We start from the raw sequence: 18,241 nt of genomic DNA, 5'->3' as shown, positions 1-18,241 counted from the left end.
CTCCTTATACAGTCTTCATGGGTGTATCATTAGTGGGAAGGAATGTAACAAATGGGAAATAGAAGCAAGAGATGACGAGGGCAAAAATGTACTAGAAGAATGGGGGCACGAAAAAGAAAAGTGTTAGGGTTTGAGGTGCGCAAATTACTTTAAGAAATGTACGTGAAAATAAAGAATATATATATATTATGTCGATTAAACGTGCTTTACATGGTGATAACAAAAGAACGAAGGTAAGTTTAAACAAAAATCGCCGAGGTGGCGTGGCAGTGCAGGTCAGGAATACCAATCTATTACAGTAAAAAACAAATTATCCCAACAAAAAGAAAGTGTGAGAAGAAAGGAGAGGAAAAATAAGAGACTCAAGATAAGCAACAAAATTACTACATTAAATTGCTACATTATTTGTTGTAATGTATATTGCAACGTATAGCCCAAAAAAGAATGGATTATGTGTTTATTTGCAAAATGGGGCTCAATCCGATGAATCGTGTACCAGTTGCTGGTTTACTTTTTTTATTTAAAGGAGATATATTTCTACTTATTAGGTGTAGACATTAATACTGTGCCTTCTAAAGTAAACTTACCATTTAATTATAAAGAAAAACTATACAATTTTCAATTATCTCTCAGCCCCATATTCCAAGAGAGTACATACCTAGATAGCACCGGACGTCCCATGGACGTCCATTTTATGTCCAGTTTACGTCCAAACGTCCGACGTCCGTTGTCGGACGTCCTTAAGACGTCCATGGGACGTAAATTTTGTCCCAGGGATGTCCGCTCTGAACTTTCTAGATTTAGGGAAAAATACTTTTTTTTAAACAAATAAATTTTATTTATTAATATTATTTATAATATAATATTTATTTAATATGTAGAACAGAATATTTTTTTCCGAATATAAAATACACTATTTACAATTGTAAATTAATATTAATTAATTAAGTAATTAATTAATTAATATTATTATCCCAGATAGCACCGGACGTCCCATGGACATACAAAGAACGTACAGAAACGTTCTGGAAATGGACGTTCACAGGATGTTCAGGGGACGTTTGGACGTTATCTGGACGTCCATAGGACGTCCTGAACGTCCAGTACCGGATGTCTTATGGACGTACATAAGACGTCCCCGTGCTATCTGGGAAAGTAATGGATAACAAAAATGAACTGTCTGGTGACAACGGTGCCCACCCAACATCACATCGATTAAAAATTAAAAGAAACAAGAGTCGAAAGACTCGCCCTGTCATTGTGCCGGCAACAAAGCTTTTCATTTTTGCTTTCTGAAATCTAGAGACGCGGTAACGTCTCGACGCCAAGTTCATGACAAATTATACAGCCACCCTGTATAACGTGGCGCTACCGTTTATATATCTTTTACAGGAGAGATGGTCCATTCTAACCTAAATTGAAACTTCTTTCATTAATGTCTCATCACGCCTGCAATATTTTCTAAATTTAAACGCATTTTTCTGATGTAAATCGCATATAAGTATAAAATCAATAAAATCGGTCCACGTACAACTGAGATATCGTAATACCATGTCACGATACATGCAAAAATATTACCGTCTTATACTTTTCCAATCGATTTTTCGTCAACACTTAGCCAATAGGAGCTAAGGCTGTTCGTCGATTCGTCGACTCTCGGAATCAGTCGGCAGGGCTCGTCGGCCGGAATATGGCTGCCGCTCACGGCGCTCGTTCATTTCTAATCTGTATAACCTGTCAGTTTGTATTTGTGACAGTTGTCATTTGTAACCTGTATAACCTGTCAGTTTGTATTGGTGACATTTGGACGCCGCAAATTGAATAATTATTTTAAAGGCTACGTGTAGTGATATTGTATCGGGAAGTATATGGTTATAAGTGATAATATATCTACCTTGTCGTTGTGAAAAGATATACAGGGTGTTCCAAACATGTTGGAGATAAGCATTCTCAACAGCTAAGGCATTCTCAGATCATCAAGACCCATACTTTCTCTCTCGCAGTCTTTTACATAATATGTCAATTTAAAGCTCTTATGATATGAGTACATTTCCATTGTATTGCGTTTTAAATTATTTCTAAGGTCATTCATCGACACCGATACCTTTCCTCTGACAAGCTTTCAGATAATTTGTCAGTTTAAAACTCTGACAATATAAGTACACTTTCATTATTTTGCGTTTTAAAATAATTCTTATTAATCGACACGACCTTGCCTGGCCACGCCAAGCATTTGACTTCCAGGCCGCGGACATCAAGGCAAATTTTTAAACAGCCTCAGTTTGTGGATGATACGCTATTCAGCTTCTTCGTGTCACCGCTAAAGTGTGGAGCAGTCACTTTACATGAATTGTCATTAGGATCTGAACGTCCGCACTGTTGAACACAGCATTTTAGCTGCGCATAGTTGGAAACCACCGAATTTTACATTGTGTTACACAGTGTCGCCTTTGCACTTTATTGGAAAGGACTTACATGTACTGGCAGCTCATTTTGATTTCACATCTTTTTCTACTTTCTTGTACTTTTTTATGGAGATCTTTTATTTTTCTATGATAACTCCTTGAGTCCTCCACTTTTTCATGTACTTGGCGTAATTTTTTTACTGTTTTGAAGTTTTTTATGGGGATGTACTGTACATAACAAAACTTCAGTGGGTCAACTATGGCCCCACAATAGAAAACCGCGACTATTATTTATAAATAAGAATAGAAAGAACTCATTTTAGAATATAACAACAGGTTGTTGTTTGTAACAAGATTTCCACAACGTCTAAGGACAACGTTTAAGCGTTGGCGTGCTTTGGTTGGTTCGACGTAGTATTATTGTTGCAAGTTTCTTGTTAATTAACCAACTATAGTCATTGTTAGCCCAATATTGGGTATTTGTAGGAAAATTGTCATAATCCTTTTAACGTAGGCCCTTATTTGGGCATTTGTAGGCAAAAGCACTTACTATATCCCAACTGATTCCCAACTATTGGAAACCGTTGACCAACCACAAATGCTACTAGGGAATTATTTCCCAATCAATTTTGACGTTTTCTTTAAATCGAAATCTTTAGCCTCGGTCTGCTCTACGTATGTATTTTATGCTTTCAATGGTATTATAACATCAATAATAGTGAAAAAAGTGAAATGATTTTTAACAATTTTAGATAATTTGCGTTTGTGTAGTAGCTTGCACTAGTTGTATAATTTCACGCAGTCCGAGTTAAAACCGTGAAAACCTGGGTAAACAATTTATAATGTGTCGTTCGTTTCCGTGTATAAACAAACCCAAAGAATCCCTCGCATGTACTGTTTACTCGACTCGCTTGGCTTCACTGTAAGTCGCATAATTCACGTTCGATTCGAAACCTCGCTATTCAAAGCGACATAAATGTGACCTTTCGGCGTGCTATCACTTTCTCTGAATGAGAAATTTTGTGATGAACATCCGTTCACCATAAAGTTCCTTATATCTTTGTCAACAGCACTCGCATATAAGAAGAGGTTATGCTCGTTTCATAGCATCGCTTTTCCGTTTCAGGGGGCGCAAACAGTGTCGCTGTTCCTCTGCCTGGCCATTCTGCTCACGAGGATCCAACACGGTGAGTGTTTCGTCAACAGTGTCTAGATGGAGTGAAATTTCGACGTTTCGAATCGGTATTAGAAACTTGAAACTGGCTGAGTGACTCATGGCATCATTGGTGGCCAATTACGTCTTTGATTACGATATACAGTTCCCCGCAGTTATGATTAGTAATAGTTCGGATTAATTCCTCGTGGATCACGAAACGATTACTCTATCGCAAAATTATCGAATTACCTCAAAGAAACAATTCTTTGCAAAATTAATGGGAGAATCGTTTGGAAGGAAACGATGGATTGGTAATACGAATTAATATTTATTATTGATTGCTCTGATTACACTTTCACTTTTTAATAAGCTTAATGCTGTATATAAGAGATAGAACAAACGAGTAGTAATAAACAATTGATATTGATAGATCTTTTCGTAGTAAATTCGACATTATTTCCTGTATTGTTCTTTGACGTAAAAATATCGCGTCATCTGTAACCGTTAATTACGCGAATAAAGAAGTAGGAAATTAATGGCTATAGGGGCGTTTATGCTGGGAATCCTGCACCTTCGTTGATTTTGGAGTTGGAGTGGTTGTGGAACATTTTCAGTAAATTCTGAACATTTGAAAGGGAATTCTTATGATGAGAATTCTTAGATTATGTGTTTCGATGAGAAAATGTAGATAATAGTTTCATTTTCAATAATATTGATAAGAAGTTCTTGTGTAGGAACAGATACTTTCTGCATCCATGATAAGAAAATACTTAATTACTTTTACATCAATTTATACCGGGTGATTCACGAGAAATAGAACACCTAATTATCTCAGTTCGACCTAAAAATAGAAGAAAATATCAGAGGAAAAAGTGGTATTGTATAAAGGGGCGAATATGAGGATACAAAAAAATTTCAGAAGTTTGTAATTTTTCAAGGTTTCTTGAAGGTTATCGGTCATTTTTGGATTACATTCTATATTTTCAACATCATAAGATTGTAGCTGACGTCAGGACGAGTACAACGATGTGTTACACTATGATCTTCAAATGACCTTAAACTGAGAAATTTCCGTCTGATCAACGAAAATGTAATTTCTTAAACCATTTCAGCACGTGTATACTGTTAATGGAAGGTAATTTCTAAGTATACATAAACATGTTTATTAATAAGCTACAGGTATTTACTACCGAGTCGGTTATTGTCATTGAAGAATTCCGAATGTATCAGTTCATCGATATCAGTTTAACGATGCGTTATTCAAAGGAAGAGAGTTCAAGGTTCAGGTCAAGGTCATTTGAAGGTCATAGTGTAATACATCGTTGTACTCGTCTTGACGTCAGCTACAATCTTATGATGTTGAAAATATAGGATGTAATCCAAAAATTACCGATAACCTTCAAAAAACCTTAAAAATTACATAATTCGGAAATTTTTTTTTATATCCTCATATTTGCCCCCCTTAAGAGTACAACTTTTTTCTCTAACATTTTCTTCTATCTTTAAGTCGAACTGAGATAATTAGGTGTTCTATTTCTCGTGAATCACCTGGTATATATGTATGTACAATATACTATATTCATAAAATTTTTTGAAAATTCTTCTGGATTTCTCTATAAAATTATTCAAATTAATGAATCAATAAAAGTCCTGAGGTAACTATTTTTATATTTCTTTCATCCTGTATTGTTCTTTGACGTCAGATTCCAGAAGGGTAGTTTTGAACACAGTCAAATTAGTGATCTGAAATTATCTGTATTATATGGTGGAGTCCCCCTATACGAAAGCGTCGCAAATTTATTGAAATGCCCTCGAGCGCCAAATTTCCTCGCTACGCCACTGATTGTATTACTCTACCGTTGTTGTTATTGTTGTTGCTATTGAGTTATGGTTTGTAACAAACGGACACGTGGTGCAAGAGTGGCGATCGACGTTTTCAACGGCGTTTTCGCAAATTAAAAAGTAAGGCTATACTCTAAGTAAGGCTATAAAGAATCGTAAAAGTTTTAGAGAAATCACAAACAAATGGATTTTTAATTTAACGTTTCTAGCGAGGATTTTCACAGATTAATTAGCTTGTACGTTTTATGAGAGCACGGAAAGCAACGGCTGAGTATTATTATTCTCGAACTGTTTTTGTGTCCCCAATCCACAATTGAAGTGGGTCTCGTAAGGTGCAACGCAACGCAACGCACGCTGTACATCGTCGAGATTAAAGTCGCGAATGACCCATTTACGCCATGACCGAGTCTCTGGTATCTCCTCAACAATTTCTTTAGCCGGTGCACGCACAGATGCAGTTTCACTGGACATGGCATGTACCTCGGCCAGTGAAACGTATGCACCTTCATGGAGAAAACGGTCATGGCAAAAACGGGGCCCGTTCGTGGCGCAGTCGATCGAAAGGGATGAGGGTGGGGGAGGAGGGGCAGGGCCGACGCTAGAGTTACTAATCGCTACAATGCAACTTCTCATTAGAGCGCCCCCCTTCTAACTCAAATTAAGGGGGTCCACCTGTGTAACGTTTAATTTTCAAGGCAATTTTCAAGAATTTTTTGTAGGAAAAGTACTAGTGTAATTATGATAATTTTCTTTTTTATTTGGTAGATCGACGCTTTAATATTAATTTTTGATTTTTTATCAAAATGTTTCGATATGTGGATGTTCCCAGACGGCGCACGGTAGGACGGACGAAACGGCTTTCGGCGATCAAAAATCGATTTTCGCGAATTCGAAAAATGGAAAAACTGTTTATGTACATCGATAGAGGATAAATTGCTGTTTAATGTAGTGCAATCTGTTTTTTGATATTTCCTTCCGTTTTGCTGTGGTGTGCATTCAAAGACAGTTGAAATTCGTCCATGCAAAACGCTTACGATATCACTCCTAACTTCAATATACGATTCTATGAAACTTTGCTCAGAAAGACGATATTCAAATGAATTATAATGTTTACTAGAGTTGTATAGATAGTATTTAATGCATAAAGTAAGTCAAAATGTTAACAACTTTTTAAATAATTGGGTCTGCTTGGAGAGAAGTACATTTAAGTAAAATTGTAACTTTACGCATGGTTATAAAAAATTGACCGCACTTGTCCGAGGTTTAATTGCTATCACAGAAAAGGGTGAACCATCCTCCATCAGATTCTGCAAAGATCAGGTGCCCCTAGGTGCCCCATTTCGAGAAAATGGCAATTAAATTAGACTAAACACGTGTTGGCTGCAGTGCTTGATAATCGAAAAGCGGTACTAGATGCGATGGTTTGTCTGTCATACAGACTTTTTAATGGATTTCGCGAGAAGATAAATATATATATACGAACTACTCATGATGACAAACTAAGTTGGAACGTAGAAAATTTTTAAATAATGGGGCTCGAGTCTAAAATAATACTAATATACGTTTGACAAAACTCTTAACTTTACTCATGATTATAAAAAATTGACCGCACTTGTCCGAGGTTTCATTGCTATCACTGGAAAGGGTGAACTATCCTCTATCAGATTCTCTAATGATTGGGTGCCCCTTCGTGCCCCTTTTCGAGAAATTGACGATTGTACTAAGTAGGATTCGAACAAAAAATAGTATGTACGTTTGTACACTTACTTCTATGATTATTACGTACATCTTGGAATTTTTAAATTACTAAATACGTTTCTCTCATAGTTAATAACAGGTTTGAGTCGAATTTTGGTTAAATAACAATGAATATGTCAAACAAGTGAAAGATATTGAACGCGTTTCACTTTATACGTGAATATTTGGACAACCTGTAGCTCAAATTGATTTATACTAATACAATTTAAGTATCATAGTATAGGGAATAAGTTCCTAAAATTTCATTAAAATATTTTCAAGAGAACCAAAGTTACGGATTTTTGATCAGCGAGAGTCGTTTTGTCCTACTGTGCGGTGCACAGTGGGCGAAATCGACCAAATCTGTGTAAAAATCGTAGAACTCTTGACAGAAATGAGATAGACCAATGATCCTTGGATGAAATTAAAGCTGAAACTTCACAGATTAAGGGAGAAATATAGAGAAAGTGATGCGGGCAATGTTTGACCTTCAAAATTTAGGTTAAACTTCCACTTTTTCACCAAAATCTAGTTCAGCTCCTAGATCCAAATTTTTTTATAACTTGCCACACATGATTTCTTATAGATTTTGACATGCCGAATTCAAATCTGGCCGCGAAATTTGTCTAGCATTTCAGGAAGTTGAGAAAAAAGCGACTTAAATGAAAAAATCGTTTTAAATTGTGTTTTTTTTCGTTCAAATATTTTAATAATACTACTATAAATATTTATTTATATAGAATATCAAATAATAAATATAAATAATATAATATGTTAATCCTAAATAATGCTGTACAATAGTAATAGTGTCCTAGGTTTAAATCTCGTCATCGCTCGACGCACACTCGTCTCGTCTTCACTCCCACTTTCTTCAGTCATCTGGCTGCAAGGTATTTTAAATTAAATATATATTTTTCCATAAGTACACTCTTATTTATGGAGGAAGTTGTGCAAGAATTCATGCTTTTCAATTTATTTACCTTTCTGCAATAAATTGTTTTATTTCTGGTGATACATTTATCTTCTTATACGTTTGTATTCGTTCTTGAACAAGTATTAATGATATGTTTGGATCGGTTAAATATATTGCTCTATTAAAAATATCTAATAACCTATTCCTCCTACTATTTTGCCATGCGTAGGATGTCATATGTATTTTTATGTTTTATCTAAATATGTAGTTCCGCAGAGGAACCTCGCGGAGACCACTAAAGGCGACGTACGCACAAGCACACGTAAAACGCTGCTTGCCGGTTAGTACTAAACTAGTTATAAAACTCAAATTCGGACAAACTCAGAAAAGTTCTTTTTTGGATTGTAATCACAAATCTCTGCCGAATCCAATGAGACTAAAACCAGCCTTTAGACTTGCTTAGAAATATAACAAAATCCTTAATGAGGTTTTAAAATTGTAAAGAAAGCTAATACATTATTCATCATTTTCAAATATTGATATCTGTATAAATATATATGATAATCAAGTAAGCATAAATAAGTTGACCATAAATATGGAAATATGTATATTTAGAAAGATTGTGCATCGAGCGATGACGAGATTTAAACCTAGGACCACTATTACTGTTGTACAGCATTATTTAGGATTAACATATTATTTTATTTATATTTATTATTTGATATTCTATATAAATAAATATTTATAGTAGTATTATTAAAATATTTGAACGAAAAAAACACAATTTAAAACGATTTTTTCATTTAAATTGCTTTTTTCTCAACTTCTTGAAATGCTAGACAAATTTCGCGGCAGGTTTGAATTCGGCATGTCAAAATCTATAAGAAATCATGTGTGGCAAGTTATAAAAAAATTTGGATCTAGGAGCTGAACTAGATTTTGGTGAAAAAGTGGAAGTTTAACCTAAATTTTGAAGGTCAAACATTGCCCGCATCACTTTCTCTATATTTCTCCCTTAATCTGTGAAGTTTCAGCTTTACTTTCATCCAAGAATCATTGGTCTATCTCATTTCTGTCAAGAGTTCTACGATTTTTACACAGATTTGGTCGATTTCGCCCACTGTGCGGCGTTTTAACGAGACCACTTAAAAGTAAAAGAGTCATTCGGCGAGCAGGATTTGATCGTACTTGATCATCTGAAACAAAATAGTAAAAGAAACCTTTTTTATAATTACATTTTGAAGGTACTGGCGATAAGATATTCACAAAATTTTGAAAATTGTTAATAGAGTGGCGTATAAACTAAAAACTGATATTTTAAGGTATCTTTTCCCCTATCTAATGGCTAATAGACGTTGGAAAAAAATTTTGTTAACATGAATCTCGCCGCCAGTACCACCAATTACGTTTAAAAATTGTAGAAAAAAAATTTGGTCCCGATTCATGTAATGGATTTTGCGCAATCCTGCATCCTAAGCAGAATTTTATAAAATGCTTCTGTGACTGTCATTGTAATATCTCCTAGATGATAAATATGTAGAAAAAACATTATTGATTTTTTGAAAGTCTTACACAGGTGGACCCCCTTAAGGGGGTATTCTAGTCTGGAACTTTCAAAATATTGATTCGTTTTGCATTTGATCAAAGTGTAGATCTTTAAAAATACATCTGCCAAAGAATTTTGTGGAATTCGGAAAATTAACGAAGTCAGGGACGGCTAAACAGAACGGTGTCGCAACGACGTTATCATCTGTAGTTCGTTTGGATAATGCATTTTAAATTTCTTTGCAAATTTTACTACAACGTCTTTGTTGGTAATGTGTAAAATGTGCAAACGTGACATTCATTTTCAACGAAAAGGTTATTTAACATAATTTAATATAAAGGAAATAGAAATTTAATACATTACTGAATATCATTTAATATAAATGAAATAGAAATTATTTCATACTTTTTGGTGCAATTTTAATATTTTTTCGAAGTCGGTTATAGTTTTTCCAAAAATTATTTTATCTACAAGCAAGTAAGCGAGCATTGAATTTTAATAGTAATCGTAAGTATATGTATTTGGTACGAAAAACTTTAACCGCGATGTCCTCGCAACCATATTTCTTTAAATGGTTGCCATGATATCTCGAGTTCTAGTTAACCGAATGACTTTAAATTTTGAGTGATTCTTCGGCACATATGCCTTTATCGGCCGGATCGCAATTTTCAAAATCTGATTATTCTAAATATATTTTTTTTAATGTACCAAGAACAAAAAAAAAAGTACAAGCAATCGACGTTCAAACTTTAAAGTGCTGCCATTTTTTGAATTTTCAACATTTCATAATTAATTTGCTTCGGGCTATAGCGACGCTAATATCAACGAAGATGTTTTTTTATTTTTTCATTTCGAATAAGCAGAACGCCTGGAATCGTGGAGAGACTGTACGAGATCACTTATACTACGTTTAATTTCGATTATTTTTACCTGCATAAGATTGTTAAGATTATACTTTATTTCTTACAAATACATGGCTAATACAGTTCATGCTTTATAACAAAAGCGATAAACAAATTTAATTTGTCGAGAATTAAAGTAACGAGCGGCCCTCTAATTAGCAACGTTATCGCGATTACATTAATGCATCGTGAACGTGACAAAAGAACAAACATAGTCGTTCGTTCCGCTTTACAATGCATTGGCAGTACGATTTGAATCCAACAAAGATTGTGTATGTTCTTAAAATGTGAATAAGTACATGTGCAAAACACTTTATAAAAATTCCTTATAGATTAAAAAGAAATCCTAAAAAGGACTAAAAATTGTCGCTCTAGACTGGAATACTCCCTTAAGGGCCTCGTAGAAAATTGAAGATATAATTTAAGAATAAGAATAGAAAATAACTATGATATCAGACTTATAGGAGTCTCAGAATGCTGAAAAGAGTGGATCGTCGAACTTTGTGTTTATGTGAGAGTTGGTTTTGGTATGCGTGGAAAGTGAGTTAGATTGGTATGCATGTGAGGAAAAAACGTTAGAATGAATCAAGTTAAAAAAAAGCATGTGCGTGGCATTAATGATGTCTTAATATTTTAATCAATTATTAAATATATTAATCACAAAAAGTGTCCAAATTTGTTCCAGCTTCCCACAGTGTACACATATTTCAAGAAGATATGTGTTTTTTCGGAAAGAAATATTTACTTATCAAGATACGATACTCGCTGGTTTCTTTATTAATTTTGTACTCCTTCATTACCGAAGCACTAGCATGCGTCGTTTGTTTCTAAGCGAAGCCGGCCCTGGAGTAGAAGCGGTCGAAAGTAACATTGTCAGCGCAAATGTTTAAGGAGATCATTCTCGTCAAGTTTCTACCTCTGCGTCTCGTAATCGATACAGTAACCGTTTCCGGGATTTAAAAAGAAACGAAATGACTATAATTGACGCAACGAGCGAACGTGGTAAAGGTGAGATCGTGATCTATCGCGAACGTGAACGCTCGGAGAATGATGGAATTTGTTCGAAACGGATTATAAAATTCCTCGTATCCTGCGAGGCGATAAGCGAGAGTACGAATCGTTCCGAGACTGTTCGAGCTCAACGTATAAACGCTTCCAGCCATAAGCGATCGATTCGAGATTCGATAACGATAGAACGATATAACTCGAACTAAAAAGCGTGAAGAGTTTCTTTTCAAAGAACTGAGATAGAACTGAATAAAAGTACGTTTGCTATCTTTATTTTATTGTTTATAAAATTTTAAGGCCGAAATTGCAATATCAGGCCTTGGAGTCGCATCCGCCAAAGTGTAACGAATATACTAAAACCAGAATTATTAGAAAATATTACTTCTTTGCTTCAATATCATTGAAAAAAATCGTGCTACCCTAATTGCCCTGTCCTCGTCTCTCCTGCAATTTTTGTATCGCCCTCTCTGTCCTTACCCTCTGCGCACTCTTAAATTGTTAACAAAACTCCTATACTGCAATGTATGCGTCCAGAGCTGCGTGGCAGGCTGCACTTTACTTTGGCGGACCTAAAATTTTTAAGTTTCTTTTACATAATCCTGTAGATTTTGTCGAGAAAAATCCGGAAATGCTAGTTTTAAAGCGAGGAATCCACTAGTTCACAAGTTATGAGCAGTTAAAAGTGGCATTTTACCGTATTTGACTGACACTTTCGACGCCATATTGTCTTGTAGCCATACCCTGTCGGTAAAACAGATTCTCGGTGGTGGCGGACTACATTATGTACTACTTTTATATTATTATGCCTATTTTTGAAAATTGCCATATTTCGAATTAACAGAGTTGGTTTGGGCCTATATTTTCGGGATTTTTTCTAGAGTACGAATTCAATTTTTGAATTGCCTGTCAAATACGATCAAATTGTTCACCTTTAACTGCTCACAACTTCTGAACCAGTGGATTCCTCGCCTGAAAACTAGCATTTTTGGATTCCACTCGCCGAAATCTACAGGCTTATGTAACAAAAATTTAAAAATTTTAGGTCCGCCAAAGTAAGGTTTAACCGCGTGACATCCCCAACGACACATTTAATTTATTAATAAATATGAAGAATAGAGGTAGCTTATGTTACCCTTCAAAATCCGTGTATAAAATGTGCCGTATTTGCAAAAAAATGATTCGAGACTATGGCTGCAAGCACACCAATACCAACGTCCTTAGGAACCTTTTACGGTAAATAGTTCGTCGCATTTTGGACTGCGATAGTTTTATGGCAGGGTCAGGATGACCAATCGGATTCCTGATGAATGCCAGGCGACCACTATGGGCGGCCGGCCGGCGAGAGATGATACCTCGGCACTAAGTATCGAGTGACGAAGGTCTGTTTGTTTATATCTAACAGATGTGTCGATTGGCAAGCAACCCGACGTTGCATTGCCTAAAAGTATAAAGACGTTGTCCTAGAGGATCTGGCCACGGAATGGGAAAGGCACTGCCTTTTGGTAAGAGGACTGTGAGGAACAGCACGGCACTTACCTCAGAACCGTCGTAGGACAAAGTCTGATTCTAACATATATGTCATATGTGTATATATCATCTATAAGTATTCCAAAATCATCTGAAGTGATTTATAGTATTTACAGATTTGCGATACGTATTGTCTATACTTACAGCAACCGTCACTGAAGTCAACTCGGAGTTTGGCTCTGGCTCCTGCGCACTCTTAATCCTATAATGCCATCGGTAATAAAGACAATATACTCGATGTAGATTGTGGAGTGAAGGTAGACATTAGTATACATATCGATAGAATTATATGTATAGCAAAAGTAGCGGTCCAAAGAAAAAATTCGTTGCTTAAGAATATTGAATTCTGAATGTTTCCTGAAGTACTGTACATCGAGTACCTAAAAGAGATCCCATCGATGTCAGATAGAATTGAAAGTCTTCTAAATTTTTAAAAAGATATCAAGTTGCTCGATTCGAGTATGATTAGAGTATGATTCTATTTCATACCAACTCAAAAGTCCGAATTATATTCCGCAGTTTATAACCTTGACTATAACAATGATTATAATGTCCCGTTACAAAAAATAACATGCAAATAATAATATCATTAACTCGAAGCGACTCTGCAATCATTGCATTATTCTTTTCTCGTGACAAGCAACCAACGACCGTACTTTCGCTTTATGCTCCTGTATAATTTCCACAAACTGCTGTATATTTATTTTCAAATTCTATTTTCTGTTTGTTAGGGTTTGAGGTGCGCAAATTACTTTAAGAAATGTACGAGAAAATAAAGAATACAGGGTATCCCTAAAATGTTGGAAGTCGTTGAAAGGAGTGGTTCGGGAGGTGATTTGAAACAACTTTTTCCTTAGCGAAAATATTGTCCGAGGCTTCGTTGAGGACATATTAACGGAAAAAATTGACCAATCAGAGCGCGAATATACCGTCGGAGCGACCGCGGTAGCGAATGAGCGCGGCTGCCTAGCGCGTAGCCTATCCTCAACCGGCATACTCGAGCTCTGATTGGTCGGGGTTTTCTATTAATATCTTCTTAACGAACCCTCGGACAACATTATCGCTAAGGAAAAAGTTGTTTCAAATCACCTCCCGAACCACCCCTTTCAAGGTGTTACAACAGTTTTGGGACACCATGTATATATATTATGTCAATTAAACGTGCTTTACATGGTGATAACAAAAAAACGAAGGTAAGTAGTTTTAAACAAAAATCGCCTAGGTGGCATGGCAGTGGAGGTCGGGAATACCAATCTACTACAGTAAAAAATAAATGATCCCAACACTATTCGCAAGGAATTCACCCCGCAGCTCTAATAAACAAATAACTGCTAATTTCTCTAAATGAGAGATTTTGGTACCATAAGTAATAGCGTGGAAGATGTTATTAACCGCAGGGAACGCATCCGAATGAAAAAGAATAATGTAGATTATTGTCTGTGTATTGTTGGCGGGCTAGACCGCAATGTCGGCCAGATACGACAAGAATTGTAGGTTTGCGGCCAACTAATGCCCCTCTTACCGATATTATCTCTCGTATTATGCGCTACTCTTAACTCCATTACCGTCACGATATAAAGCGAAAGTATTTCAAACGTGCGCCAATACGGTGAAAGAGAATCTCGGTGGTTTTTATATCGCAGTCGATCATTCCCACGACTACTGGCCCTCCGATCCAGTAATTCTAACCTTGTCCAACCCATGTTACAGTTTGCAACAGTGATGGCAAAACAAATAAAACGCATCAAATTTGGCACGTGACAAAATTTCATCGTTGCACTCTATTTGTTTACATTAAACAGAAATTAATGTAATTCATTTGTTAGTCGTGAAGGTCAAACTAATATTATAAAGAAAGTGTTATTCCTAGACCACGATGTACCTAGGAACACTTTTAATTTTCCAGTTAATCGCAGCTATCTAGCTATCTAGCGTAATATCGGTTGGCCAACGGTTAGGATTGTCGCCCTTTTCTTCAACTGAGCCAACGATCACACCCAATCTAGGCCCCACGTTACTTTCAATATAAAGGCCCAACTGAACATTTCTTTCCGCAGGCCCAACTCTTGACTAGCTACAATAAACCAACAGTAGGCAGACAATTGGCTCTACTACACTTCAGAATGTTTTTTGGAGATTATTTCTTTTATATATGAGATTTATACTTTAATTGAATAATAACATTGAAATAAAAACCAATTTGTATATTTGAAAAATATTTTATTTAAAATTTTGTAATGTTAGTCTTTTATTCAACTTTTGGATGTGTAACGTTCATTAACGGGCATTATCCCCCCTTGTAAAGCTTTATTAAATTTTGCCATTAATTTCTATGGAGGCCACATGCATTCTTTTTTTAAAGACGTAAGCCACTCCGATCGTATAACACCAACACTTCCATTGTCACCATCTTGAGTTGCTTCAAATTCAATTACTTTGTACATTATGTCAAAATAAAATAGAACAAATATTATGTACGAAGCGCGTCTAATCGTGATAAATGCACGCGTTCAACTGCATTAGTGCCTTGTCGCTTCCTACCGTCACCTTCGTCGATCAGTTTTTTGTTTTATAACCGTCGTTGTTAAGAACAAAAATTCATATGAATTAAAAATGTATATTAAATAGAACGCAATAAAACAATACGCATTACTGTTGTACGAACGGATCTTTCACTTTCCATATTAAATTACTACTTACCTGCTTCACATTAGAACAGATCACCAAACGGACTGCAAGACGCCATGCATCTGCAGTGCAGATTCTGCACATAATATACATATAACAGTCATTTCACCTTTAACTCGAAAAATAAAACACTCGCGTTGCGAATTATATTCGTAATTCGCTGGCTTTGACTGGCTTCACGCACGTCGTTTTCAATCATTATTTGTGCTTTATTGTAAATGTCAATGCGTAACATAAAATAAAGTAATGGATAACAAAAATTAATGGTCTGGTGACAACGGTGCCCGCCCAGCATCACATCGATTAAAAATTAAAAGAAACAAGAGTCGAAAGACTCGCCCTGTCGTTGTGAGGGCAACAAAGCTTTTCATTTGTTTTCATTTTTGCTTTGTGAAATTAAAGTAAACAAATTTGATGAATAATCAATGAATAAAGTTCAATAGACTGTACATAACAAAACTTCAGTGGGCCAACTATGGCCCAACGATAGAAAACCGCGAGTATTATTCATAAATAAGAATAGAAAGAACTCATTTTAGAATATAACAACAGGTTGTTGTTTGTAACAAGATTTCCACAACGTCTAAGGACAACGTTTAAGCGTTGGCGTGCTTTGATTGGTCCGACGTAGTATTATTGTTGCAAGTTTTTTGTTAATTAACCAACAATACTAATTGTTAGCCCAACATTGGGTATTTTGTAGGAAAATTGTCATAATCCTTTTAACGTAGGCCCTTATTTGGACATTTGTAGGCAAAAGAACTAACTATATCCCAACTGATTCCCAACTATTGGAAACTGTTGGTCAACCATAAATGCTACTAGGGTAGTATTTGGTTAATGTTGTGATGGTGGTACATAGTTAAAGTATTAATTACTATTGCATATGGAGAATTCCACGCTAAATTGGACGGTTTGAACAATTTTTTATTTTTTATTTTCTTAATTTTTTGATATTTATTATTACCTCTCAAAAGAATCTTCCTGGTCAATTTTGAGATTTTTCTGATCACTGGTTCAAAAAATATCGAATTTTAAAAAACAACGCTCTTTTTTTGGTTTTATGCTCATAACTTTCTTAATAATGGTCGACATTCAATTATTCTTTCTTCAAAATTTTCGTTTTTAGATGGCATTTATAGAAAAAAAATACAAAAAGAATAATTTAAAGTGTTTTTAATCGAGATTTTTCAAATTTAAAACTATGTGTATCCTTCGATTTTCTTGAAAATTTTCTATTTGAAACTTCTATTCATCCTGCAACTTTTAGGCTTGGTCCGGTAGTGGGCCTTCCATAATTACTATTTTTTTCCTATTTTTAAAAATTAAAAAACTTTTTTTTCGTTATAAATTCTTATCAGTGCCGATTTTTGACACTGTATACTTTTTTTTTTACTTATTATAAGTTAATTTCGATATTTTCTTGTTCTGAGTAGGGATTTAAAAGTTGTAGGAAGACTCGCGGCATCTGTCCCTATAGTAGTGAAAACAGGAGGGGCCACAACACACCAAAATTATCCATTTTGAGTAAACAGGTAAACCAGTAGATACCAAAATGAAAGTAGTAACCCGTTTTTGGACCAATTCTTCTAATATATATTTTTTGGTTTTAGTTTATTACAATTCTATTTAATTAATTTATTATTATGTCAACCTATCAAATGGATTATTATATAAACGTTATATATCATAAGTGGTTCAGCGAAAGATCAATAAAGTTTATTCCATTTTAAAAGGATAAATAAAATCAATAATAATTATATCTACATAATGGTACCTTGACATTTACAGTCTTCACGGTGATGAACGTGACATTCAATGTCACTGCGGTTCGCAAGCCGCTGCTTCACATCACGTGAAAACAGACCTCGAGACTTGTACGAGAAAAGGAGGCGTCACGTGTAACAGAAACAGTTAAGAGAAAGCAAAAACAACGTGTTCTTATTAAAACAAAAAAACGGTCACAATCGAAAAGATGTGTCGTTAGCTGAAAACCACTAACGTCACCATTTCCATACAATTTACTAAAGTATAGCGTAGTGGATAGTAGAATGTGGAGTTTTCAATGTCACGTGGGTGATGAGGGTCAGGAACGATCTTGTTAATTCTCGGCTCGATTTTTACATTGCCATCGGACGGCCTCGATTCGCTCGATCGGTGAAAGCACCGAGGGTTACTCTCTGATCGAAAGTGCGCGTCCGCAGAGATCTCGCAAGGTGACCGGCAAATTCATTCGACAAGTGAATGAACGTGTGTGAAAATAAAAGAGAAACCGTCACGCACCACCGTACGGTTCATTAATCTTCTCTTTGTATTTATTATCAGACGATTAAGAATAGATGTAATTAAACTGAATAAAAATGAAAAATACTATACTATATGTGATTGAGAAGAGTGACGTAAATCAAACATTCACTCGTGTGCGTTCTAGATTCTCATTTTTACTTGGATGTATCCATGAAGACTGTATAAGGAGATCCAACTCCATACGAAAGTTACTAGAAAACTGTTAGCAAA

General features: G+C 35.4%; 1 protein-coding gene across 1 annotated transcript in view; it reads left to right on the top strand.

The window, feature by feature from the left end:
* The first annotated feature begins 148 nt into the window (after positions 1-148).
* The window catches only part of LOC128878835 (proteoglycan 4), a 56,938-nt gene continuing 38,845 nt past the window's right edge, over positions 149-18,241 (top strand). Inside the window, exons 1-2 of the mRNA XM_054127392.1 lie at positions 149-233; positions 3,532-3,592. Of these exons, the coding sequence (XP_053983367.1) occupies positions 189-233; positions 3,532-3,592 (106 nt within the window). The 5' untranslated portion in view covers positions 149-188. The remainder of the gene's footprint in view (positions 234-3,531; positions 3,593-18,241) is intronic.

Source organism: Hylaeus volcanicus, chromosome 6, assembly GCF_026283585.1.
Source record: "Hylaeus volcanicus isolate JK05 chromosome 6, UHH_iyHylVolc1.0_haploid, whole genome shotgun sequence".
Taxonomy (NCBI): Eukaryota; Metazoa; Arthropoda; class Insecta; order Hymenoptera; family Colletidae; genus Hylaeus; species Hylaeus volcanicus.
This window is presented reverse-complemented; position numbering and strand designations above follow the sequence as displayed.